Genomic DNA, 11,659 nt, shown 5'->3' on the forward strand with positions numbered 1-11,659 from the left:
ATTAAGGAAATTTTGAGGTTAAAAATAGTCATACAAGAGACTTTCACCAAACTATTCTCTCAAAAAATGGGGCAACAATAAAATTTTGCAAATAAACTTGAACCTTGTTAGAAGAGAGAGAGAGAGAGAGAGAGAGAGAGAGAGAGAGAGGGGAGGGTAGAGGACACAAAGAAAGACATGAGAGAGAAAAGAAAGAGATACATAAACAACAATGTAGAAAGGAAACTTCTCTCTCCACAAACAAAAATATAGAGTATATATGTATATATCTTCATGATAGTGACCACACACATGACACGTACACTAAGAGGGGTGAAAATTCAAAGAGGAGAGGAGATGAGAGCAACGTTGTCGTATTGCTGCGCATTCGAGGTGTGTAAACCACCCAAAAGTTGTGCATGGGATTTGGTACTTTGTACATATTTAGTTGTTGTGATTACATTTATTCTCTGCGTATGAGTATAGATGCTCACATGAAGGGCTTCACTTCAGAAGCTTTTGTTAATAGCACACTTATTAGTATCTATGGTAAATGTGGCGCTTGTAGCCCCTTGGTGGGCAACTCTCTTGTGGATATGTATGGGAAATTTGGCTCCCTTGCGGAAGCGCATCATGTTTTCAACAACTTACCCATTCGTGATGCAGTCTCTTGCCTCATTACAGGCTACTCCGAACATGGTTTTGGTGAGGAAGTGCTCACATGTTTCAAGCTTATGCAACAAGGGGGTGTGTCTGCAGATGCTGTAACTTATGTTCTTTGCTTGAAAGCATGTGGTAGTGTAGGACCACTGCCACAGATCCAGTAACAGTTCTTGCCATTTTTCAAGAACTCGGGACTGATGTGAATCTTTATGCCCTTGTTTTTGGTGAATCCGTTCTGAATGATGCGGTTGCGATATCTCTTTACAGGACAGTGGTGAATGTTCGACATCATCCAGCTGCCAAGCACAGTCTTATTGCAGGATTCAGAGGGTCTAAAAAAGGAAGAAAAGCAAATGGCTATTTTTAAAAAGGGAGCTTTTTGAATCGAAAAGTGAGAGGGAAAAGGCAAGGAGTCTGAAAAAAGGGAAAAAAGGAGGACAATACGGGCGCAGAAATCTGGGGAAGGAGGGACGAACAGAGCATAGGAGAAACAAAGGATTCGGTGGCGCAGGAAAATTCGGCAGTGGTGGCTAATGAATCGATAGAGGAGAGAGAGGAAGGAGAGTGCTCTGCAATCTGGGGGAGAAGAGGGACGGTACTCTACGGCTGAAGAAAAGAAAGGAATGATTGTGTTTTCAAAAATTTGGGAAAAATCAGAAGGCGAAAGGAGGAGCAATTCGGTTCCTTAAGAGATCGGGCCATAGTGAAAAACAAAAGAAAAATTCAATACACAGGCTTCTGGAGGGAGCGACTCGGCTCAGATCACTCCTCTCACATTGCTCCTCTCACACGCCCGCGCAGTTCGACATGTTCAGATAATACTTTTGTTCTTACTGATCAATCGATGGGAGAAGACTACGAGAAGAAAGGATTGGAGAGGAAGCTGAAACTGAAGCCGAAGCCGAAGTTGACGAAGCTGAAGGCAAAGACAAAGTTGATGAAGTTGAAGGCGAAGCATCAGTCGAGACGAAGATGATAACTAGGAAGATGAAGTCGATGACGCAGTAACAATGACGACCCTGGGAGTCATTTTGCTAGCCAAGCAACTGATCTTAAGTTCTAGAAGATTCTTTCGAAACATTGCAAGATCTTCCAGACTTCCACATTGCTGAGTACACACACCAGTCTTTTCGCTTCGAAACAGCGAAGGAGATGGACGATCAACAATTCTTTCGTCTGCTAGATCTCTTTCCATGAGTTCGTTCTGCATCTTACTATGAAGATAATAATATTTCCCAATCAAGCATGCCGGAGAGCAGCAGTGAAAGATTTTCTTTCATTCAAACTCCGGTTAGGGATGGGCAAGCTATCGCAGTAGAGAATGGAAAGCATTAAAAAAAGTGAAGATATTTTTTTTGGACACGCCTAAGAGCATCAGTGGAGGAAAAGCTTGGCCCAACCGGTGCTGTGAGCTTTTGCAGTGCTTTTAAACAGATCCACCATGACCTTTTGTGCACAGATCCAGGAAGCTTCATCAGAAACCATTAGAAAAATCTTAAAGATGCTGGAGAAGAGAGAAGAGAGCTCACAAACATGCCAGGGTTTGTAAGACTCATAACGTGGCTGTGGTAAGGTTGGGACTTACTGCACAGACTTTTTCCTTTGGTGTTTTGCCGTTGCCAAGTTACTGGTGTGTCTAGAGCTCCAGTTATGAAGTCTTTAAGGATCTATGTATACTCTACTTCTAGATGGTCTCTTCAGCCACCATCTCCTTTTATCAAGTACCTTTCAGCTTCTAGAATAGTGGAATTTGTGAGTAGCAGGAGATGAAAGCTTAGCCTTTGTCATCTCACTTGAAGGGCTTGGATTTGATCACTTGCAAGATCATGTTGAGTTTACCCAACAAAATTCTCTTTGTATTATGCAGTTTGCCTTTGAAGATGAAGTTAGCCTATTGATGTTTTGAAAGAAGCTCCTCATATTACTAATGTTGCGCATGAATGTACCCTGGTTATTTATAGTTTTAGAGACTAAAAAAATGATGCAGAAATAGAGCTTTCAAATTAACTTTGATATGCTAAATTGACCTTCTATCCTGAAATTATTCAAAGTCCTCTGTGGTCGCGACTTTGCTTTCAGAATCCTTCGACAACGTATCGTCCATGGATATAGGGGTATCAGAACAAATAATACATTAAAGAGATGAGGGAGATATGCCAACAATATGAGTGGCAACTAACATAGTTGAAGGCCTAGACTAGATGCTATCTTAAAATTATTTAATCCAGGATATATGACATACTCTACCCACTGATCCTTATTGGTTGGAACTAGATATGCAAGCATCTTTCAACTAAACAACTAGACATGTACTATCTCATCCTCCCTTTGTATCCCTACATGAGCACTATTTTTTCTTACACATCACCTTAGCTTCTTTCACACTACATCACGGACCATACTCCAACATGTCACATTTTGATATCTAGTGAGGATCAAAATTGTACTTGATTTTGTCTCATAGGTTGATTTTGGCCTTAGAAGTTGTTAATATTTCTTTCTTTCCTTTCTTTATTTCCATCTCTCTCTCTCTCTATATATATATATATATATATATATATCTCCCCTCCCCCCAATGTGGAAAGGAAAGAGGGAGAGGAAAGGGCTTACCTCGAGGCTCAAAGATGCATGCTTGCTATCTTGAAGCTCTCCTTAGGGCTTCTTCTTCTCCCTTGAGATTTTCTTGGCACTCGCCTTGGCCTTCACTTCAAACTCTTCCTTTAGGCTCTCTCTCTCTCTCTCTCTCTCTCTCTTTCCTTTACATGCCCTCTCTCTAAACATTCATGGTATTTTTCCACAACAGTTTCAGGCCCTTCAATAAAAACTTGTAAATATTGTTCATCCAATGCATAATCTAAAAGAAGTATTTCCTTTTTCTTATATATGGTTAGAACCACATCCAATTCAATAGAATTAATATCATATGTAAATAAGCACACATCTATTAGTAGTTGAAGTTTCTAGAATAAGCTACTCCATCCATTGATATTATAGTCAAAGGATATAGCTGTAGAAACATCCATTAGATTGGATCAAAAAGATATTTTAAAAATTTATCTTACCTCAAACATTGAGATTAAGATGTTCATAATGCATAGCGCCCTATATTTTCCTCAAACATTGAGATGAACATCATACTACCAAATCAATGCTATGGGTGGGGTCATCCAAAATGGTGACAAAAAGGAGATCGTGAGCTACATGAGAAGCATAGTGCATGTCAACTATATAGATTACATAGTTTCATCTAATCATGTGGTGCAAATTGTAATGAGGGTAAGGTTGTGTAGCATTGGAAATAAGTCTGCCTTGGTAATGCTTAGACCGTAAAGATCAAGAGTAAGCTTTGGTCTTGAAAACTAGAAGGCCCACATGACAATAGATCCACTTCACCAAAAGTCTTCCGAAAACTTGATTTTCATGTTGTTTAAATAAAGAGCCCCAACTCCCAAGCAAGCCTGCTTTTTGAAGGGTGTCATGCACGTTTTTGGGTCCATAGCACGTATTTTACTTTCATGATTTTAATATGACCATCACCATTGAAGTGTATATATTTCACATGGGCGTCATTTTGACGATTTTGGGTCCATAGCACGTATTTTACTTTCATGATTTTAATATGACCGTCACCATTGAAGTGTATATATTTCACATGGGCGTCATTTTGACGGGTAGAGTTAAAAACTGCAAGTTGAATTTGATACAAGTTACTAAATAACTTCGGGTGCCCACTGTCCGGTGCCCAATGCCCATTGTCCATTGCCTAGGCCCTAATGCCCATTACCCACTGGATAGTACTTACAAGTTACTAGTAACTACTATCGTTCTAACTTCTGATTCTTAGAAGTTAGGGTTCCAACTTCCAACCTCACAAATCGTGATTGAAATACATGCACGGTACACCTGGTGAGTCGTGACCTGCAGATTGAGCCTTCGAAGTTTGGACTCTGGAGTAGTGAACAGTGAGCCTTCAAGTCTGGACTATGGAGTCTGGAGAGTCGATAGTGACTCGAGACTAGCCGCTGTCTACCTCATATAAGGTATGCTCAGTCTTGCGAGTTCACTTTTGTTACACGATGCATCATGCCACATTACGAAGTTCAAACTAGATAGGCTCTTGGACCTCGATTAATGGTGACAGATTGATACCCTATGCTTGATACCCTGGTCCCTGTGCTGTGATGGAGTCATGACTCATGACTCATGAGCCTATTACATTGCTCTCGAGTCTCCTGATTCCTTGTAAAGGATGGGGAAGAAGGGGGAGGCGACAGGTCGCGGATGGGGAAGAAGGGGGAGCCTGGAGGCGACATTGGACGGGGAAGAAGGGGGAGGCGACAGGTCGCGAATGGGGAAGAAGGGGGGAGCCATAGAGGCGATAGTGGACATTGGACAAGTCGGGGCAGTGCAAGGCTCAAGCTACAGCACTATTGTTGTAGCTCGGTAGCCTGCGGCCCTGCAGGCGCGCAGGGTTTGTGGAGGGTGCCATTGCCCATTGATTCGGCGAATCGGCAGTGCTACCACTGACCAGCCTACCAAGCTCCAGGGAGTCGCGACCAACGGCCATGTCCAGACTCCGCATATTCCCAGTTTTTCAGGCGCCACTGCACCAGTTTCACGGCCCGCAACAGTCAACACTGAAGGGGGAGAATTTCGAGGGGGAGAACTTTGAACTTCGAAGGCTTGTTAGACACACAGTCTCACAGACCAGACACACGTGAGTCCGTGACGAGAGAGAGAGAGAGAGAGAGTGTGTGTGTGTGTGTGACGTGTGTGTGTGTGTGCATTTTTCCGCATACAAGCGTCCGGGGGCATCACACCCACACACACGAGCTGAATATAGCGACTCTGGAGTCTGTAGGACTCTGTACTATAGACCAGCTGCTAACTGGTAATTAGAGATCAAATACTAGGATATTGATCAAGGACCAGCAATGGTCATGGTCCATAGTTTTAATTTTTAATGAGCCTAATACAATTTACATTTATTCATTATATTGATTGTAAATTGTAATGAATAGAGAGGTTGTAAACACAAGTGTATCTAAATTTGATGTGGTCTTCATCTTATAGGACTTTCCATTGGATATTGAGGGTGTGCTTTTGCGGATAGTGACTTTGTGGAAAGAAGGTGATCTATAATCTCAAAGGGCTTTGACCATACGATATTCTTACTTTTGAGATCAAGGTATGAGATCTAATCTTCATCGCTGATTTTTTTAAGCATTATAATAATAGTTCATGCAAATTAATGCTTTATAATGTATGTGTTTTAGTATAGATTCTCAATGGCACCCAAAAAAATGAACAGGCAAAAGACTTTGAAAGCAATGTTTGGTTGGGTAGTTCCCTCTCCGGCTCTTGAGGAAGCTACTACTTGTCCTCTTGATTTTGATCTTAATGATGATTTCCAAGAGGATTTAGATATGCATGGCTTGGAAGGGTCGTCTTCCACACAAAATGCAAGTAATATGCATGGCTTGGAAGGGGAACCTTCTTTGGGAAATGCAAGTAATGCTTCAAATGCCGAAGGAGAGCAAAAACAAGGTTCAATAAGAAAATTCAGAGCCCAATGGAAAGAAAAGTTTCCTTGGCTCAAATATGTTTTGGAGGATGGCGAAAAAGGAGTTATGAAATGTGAATGGTGCGAAATGTACAAAATATCTGGTCCATGGGGTATAGGAGATGGATGTATCACTATGCAACATGATGCGATCAAGGTACATGCCTTGTCTAGTGGCCATAAGATGACAATGGCCAAGTACACTTGTGCAGTGGAAAAGAAAGCAAAGCCCATTCTAGTACACATTGCATCAATAGATGATGCAAATAAGGCAAGGATCATCACTACCATGAAATTAATGTATTATGTTGCCAAGAAGGACAACTCAATAGCCTCATTTGAAGATCTTTGTGACTTGGCTATGTCTCTAAATGTTCCAAATATGCCAAGGACTACATAGTACTCTTCTTATACAAGTCGATACGCAGGCATTGAGTTCCTTTTGGCAATGTCAAGTCAGTTGTTGGAAATGCAGATTGTATCGATGCTAGAATCTCCATATTTCTCAGTGATGTTGGATGAGAGTACAGATAGAGGACTTGAGATGCATTTGATAGTATATGGTACTTATCTTGCATGCAAAGGTGTGGGATGTAAGCAATCAAGTTTTATGGGTATTATGACACTAACAGATGGAAAAGGAAAGACCATCTATGATGCTTTGATGCGGTTTCTTGATGCAAGAGGTCTATCCAAGCGAAGAATGGTTAGCTTGGCAACTGATGGGGCATCATGTATGGTTGGACATGAGACAGGGGTTGTTGGGCTGCTTAGAAAAGACTTGCCAAATTTAATAGCAGTGCATTGTATTGCACATCGAGAAGCTTTGGCTGCTGGAGATGCTTGCAAAATATTTCCAAAGCTTCTATTTATACAGAAGCTAGCAAACAAAGTGTACTCATGGATCAATAACTCATCTAAAAGAAACAATGAATTGATGCCACTTTTAGAGATTATGCAATTAGATGCACATCGACTGTTACAAATTCATGCAGTTAGATGGCTTTCACGTGGACAAGTCATGGAAAGACTTATTGTCTTAATGCCTGCTATCTTAACAACTTGGAAAAATGAAAAGTTGATGGATTGGTGCAATAAAGCAAGGCATTTTGTTGTGCAGTTTTGCATTCATATGATGGCCGATATCTTAAAAGAATTGAATTTCTTGAGTCTAAAATTTCAAGAAGAAATGGTGGATCTAACATCCATTGGAAGTGCTATTGATGTGGTTATATCAAAGCTCAAGCATTGCTTTTTTAGACCCATGTATTTTGCAGAAGATACCACATACTTATCTAAGTTCTTGGAATGCTCTAAAAAAGGATACTTGGAAATGGTTGATAAGGATGGCTATATACATAGACATGACCTGATATATAGGCCACTTCCTAAAGGTAAAGACAAAGATGATGCATCTAATGGGAAGAAAAATGATGTTGCAAAGCAAGAAAATCCAATGATAAGGCCACACATTGATGGTACTTTTAAATCTTGCATGCAACTAGCAATGGACTATGTGCAATGTTTGATAGATAGTCTAAATGCTGGTTTTCCTAATCTTCTACTCTTTAATGTTGTAAAGCTTTTTAGCCCATGCTTTTATGCTCAAGATGATGAAATTAGAGAGAAGAATGCTAAGAGATGGCTTGATAAGTTGATACAACATCTTCAACCATGTGAGGAAGGAGATGAGCCATTATATCCCTTGGTTGATAGAAAAACTTGTGAACGAGAGTTGTTTATGTTTACCGAGACTCTTCGCTTGAATTGTGAAGGGTTTACAATGAAAGAAGCATGGAGAGCATTTTCATTAATGAAAGAATGGCAAGAAAGCTTTCCTAATATAATGAAGCTATGGCAAGCTACTATTGTTATTCCAGCAAGCACTATGGCATGTGAAAGAGGTTTCTCACGACAAAATATGATTAAGGATGCAAGAAGAACATCTATGTCGATCAAAACATTGGATGGGAATTTCCCATAAGTTTGGGACATGTAGTCAAATCTTTGGATTTGTCATAACTTGAACACTATAACTCCAAATCAAGTGCTTTATAGCTCAATAGATTTCATTTTTCAAGCGCTTTTCAATGATAGGTCATATCATATAGTTTTGAGAAACTTATGGGCATGTTATTTGGGTGTCACCTTTTTAGTATTCAAAAAATGGGAATTGGAAGATTCCCAAACTCACTAATATTGTGTTAAAACTAGATGATGTGGAATGGGATCGAGTTTTTGAGATTTGACAAGATGCCAAAGAACTCAGGATATATGATGTTTGAGCAATGCAAGTTGTATGATGTTGGGTACCTTCATTCTTTAGTGAGTCTTTTTCCTTTTGTGGTTTCTAATGGCATGTCAAAGTGATTGATTACCTTGGATATTTTGATATTCTAAGTCTTAAGTACTAATTGTAGTTACCTATAACAGTTTTAGAGCTTGACTTTTTAAGTGATTGAGATGTGGGGAATTCGAATCTACAGATACCTTTCGCTACACAATTGCACTAATTTATCCTTAAATTTTTGAAAAATTAAATTTTGAAGGAGGCTTTTTTTTCTTCCACATCACAATGGGCAAAATGAAGGGGAACTATGATTTTAGAATGTCTCCTAAAATACTCATGAAGGGCATCCATGAACATCAAAAAGCAGGCTTGCTCCCAAGGGTGTCTTCACATTTGAACCCCCCATTGGCAACAATGTACTTTTGTAGATTGGGAGTCGGGTTTCTTTAATCGTACCAAGAAAGGCTTTTGAAACTTCCAAGTTCCAAGAGTAAAAAACCACCGGGGACCACGGTTTTCCAAAGTCAAATGCGGGGGGCAAGAGCCACGAGCCCACGACTCGACATTGACGGCGAGATAAAGGGGCAGTGAGCCTTAAACCTTCCGGGGCTGGATAGCGCGGTGGAGGCGTCGGGATTCGGGAAAGCTTCCGTATCGTGGCCTGCTGGTGACGGGTCGGAAAAGCATATATATATATATATATAATATATATATACATATATATATATCCAACGTAGAAAGATGATGAAAGGCGAAGGTGTAACTTTGTAAGGACGACTTAGGTAGACTTATTAGCTGAGGGGCGGCCGATCAATGTAAAGAAGATATTACGTCACGAATTTGACGATCAATCTAAAGAAGATATTACGTCAAGAATTTGACGGCTGGTATGGCTCCGGGGCGGGCGCAGCAGCAAGATCAGGCCGCGGCGGCGGCCAAGAGATCAACGTTGGGAGGGAGCGCGGCCGGGAGAGAGCAGGTGAAAGGGGTGAAGGAGATGTTGGACGAGGGGCTCAACGAGGTGCCCAAGGACTACGTGTGCACGCCCGAGCTTCGGCCCAGCGCCGAGCCTCTCTGCACCGAGCAGGCCATCCCCGTGCTGGACCTGGCCGGGATCGCGCATGCCGGCGTCGAGGATCCGGAGAAGCGGGCGCAGCTCGTGAAGCAGATCGGAGAGGCCTGCGAGGAGTGGGGATTCTTCCAAGTAAATTAGCTTCATCTGTTCTAGACGTCCATAATTCTGTGTTAACGCCACAGCTAACTCTCTTTACATCGTTGCACTACAACATTAACGCATTGCGACGCTAGCGCTTAGCCTGAAATCGTCGTCGACGACGACGATCTGGTGGCTGAATCATAGTCGTGGTCGATATTGTTGCAGGTGCTGAATCACGGGGTGGACATCCAGCGCATCAAGGCGGCCGTCCGCAAGTTCTACGAGCTGCCGGCATCCGAGAAGAAGATCTACCCTTCGCACAGCGCGGACGCAGGGGTTACCTTCACGACGGGCTATCGGGTGGGTTCTGGCAAGGCGCAGGACTGGAAAGACGCACTCATCATCCGCCGCCGCCCGGGCGTCTGTGATGGCTTCAAGGAAGCTCCAGTGGTCATCAGGTATATAACACTACTCTTTCTGGCCCAGCCTCTAGGCTCCCTTTAATCAGACTGACATATAATGATTTTCTCTGTGCTTCAGCTGGCGCACTGAGTGTAAGGTAAATATAAAAACCCTGATTCCTGGCTAGAATATGTTGACATTCTAATTATCCTATCCAGTGAACTGATCATCCATTCAGCTCGAGGCGGACAAAGATGCACGCAGACAGCTGTAATGGAGAAACACTTACTCCAACGGGAATTTGATCACTCACGTTTCGCGTTCTGATCGTATTTCTGCAGGAAAGAGGTGCAGGAGTACGCGTCCACCCTGGAGAGGCTCGCCCGCTGGCTGTATGACGCCATCTTCGAGAGCCTGGGCCTGGACTCCCATACAGTGGAGGTCTCGGGCAGGCCCCTGCCCGGCATCGAGCGCCTGGTGCTCACCATCAACTTCTACCCGCCCTGCCCGGACCCCAGCCTCACCTACGGCCTCAGTGCTCACTCCGACATTAGCAGCTTCACCATCCTTCTTTCCGATGAGATCGCGGGCCTCCAGGTCCGTAAGGGCGACAAATGGGTCCCCGTCGACCCCATCGCTAACGCCTTCATCATCAACCTGGCAGACCAAATCGAGGTATGAATTCCATTTTAACTGTAACCGATTTACTATAATCACTATCTCCCATAACCTGTTGTGATGGCCAGAATATCTCTACCATGGTTTCTCTTAGTTACCATGATTATTTGAACTTCATGTCTGATCCTCGCATAGCGTCGCTACTACTTTTGACCCCGACAAAACTTTAATTATTGTAGACATACTGAAGTACAGTTTCTCTCGATCGCAGATACTTACAAATGCAAGGTACAAAAGTGTGGAGCATCGAGTGATCACCAACACCACTCTCCCTAGAACCTCCTTGGCTGCAAATTTCGGGCCCAGCGAGGATACCAAGATTGCCCCTCATCCATGCTTGATTGATGACGAGCACCCGGCGATATTCAGAGAGATAACATTCGGGGAATACTTGTACAATTATTACACCACCGATCTGCCCCTTTATAAGGCCACTCTCAACTTTGCCGGCGCCAGCTATGACAAACCAGGGAAAGCTTGATTGCTTGGATAAGCTTCCGTGGATACCAGTATTTTGGATGAAATAAGTACATCGTGGCCAAATTTCACTCGCTCACACCTTACGTAAGTTAATTCCCTAGGTACCCCGGTGTTCTCCGGAGCTCCGGAATCTAGCATTAGCACTGAAGTTAGACATTCTACTTAATACATTTGAGAAATTTTGCGACTTCAGTGTGTGTCTCTCTCTCGTTCTCTCTCTATGCATGATGTTGAGGCTTACACACACAAAAAAATTCTAGACTGAGTTATAAAACGTAGTCAAAGTGTGGGAGCAACTATCTTTGTCCATGGCCAATGAATTTATTTTAGTTAATATCAATGTGATACCCACCAAAGAGAGACCTCACCTGTGCCGATGAAAATTAAATATTCCAACAAATAATCAAGGTGTTTAAAATCTCATACTATCATTACATTTTGAATCTTT

At 42.3% G+C, this 11,659-nt stretch overlaps 1 protein-coding gene and 1 pseudogene across 1 annotated transcript; both read left to right on the forward strand.

The window, feature by feature from the left end:
* The first annotated feature begins 1,667 nt into the window (after positions 1-1,667).
* Positions 1,668-2,237, forward strand: LOC148029258 (uncharacterized; annotated as a pseudogene).
* Positions 2,238-9,349: 7,112 nt separating this feature from the next.
* Positions 9,350-11,429, forward strand: LOC148029259 (fe(II)/2-oxoglutarate-dependent dioxygenase 4-like). The gene is made up of 4 exons (XM_087688684.1): positions 9,350-9,699; positions 9,877-10,109; positions 10,395-10,728; positions 10,943-11,429. The coding sequence occupies exons 1-4, from the start codon at positions 9,385-9,387 to the stop codon at positions 11,210-11,212; spliced, it is 1,152 nt and encodes a 383-aa protein (XP_087544810.1). The 5' UTR covers positions 9,350-9,384; the 3' UTR covers positions 11,213-11,429.
* Positions 11,430-11,659: the final 230 nt, after the last annotated feature.

Source organism: Lygodium microphyllum, chromosome 11 (genome assembly GCF_053477565.2).
Source record: "Lygodium microphyllum isolate KBCC chromosome 11, Lygodium_microphyllum_v1.1.10, whole genome shotgun sequence".
In the NCBI taxonomy this organism is placed as follows: domain Eukaryota; kingdom Viridiplantae; phylum Streptophyta; class Polypodiopsida; order Schizaeales; family Lygodiaceae; genus Lygodium; species Lygodium microphyllum.

Coding starts and splice junctions, on each gene's coding strand:
- LOC148029259 (XM_087688684.1), top strand. CDS start 9,385: ATGGCTCCGGGGCGGGCGCAGCAGCAAGATCAGGCCGCGGCGGCGGCC. Junction 9,700..9,876: donor AGGAGTGGGGATTCTTCCAA/GTAAATTAGCTT, acceptor ATATTGTTGCAG/GTGCTGAATCACGGGGTGGA. Junction 10,110..10,394: donor GAAGCTCCAGTGGTCATCAG/GTATATAACACT, acceptor GTATTTCTGCAG/GAAAGAGGTGCAGGAGTACG.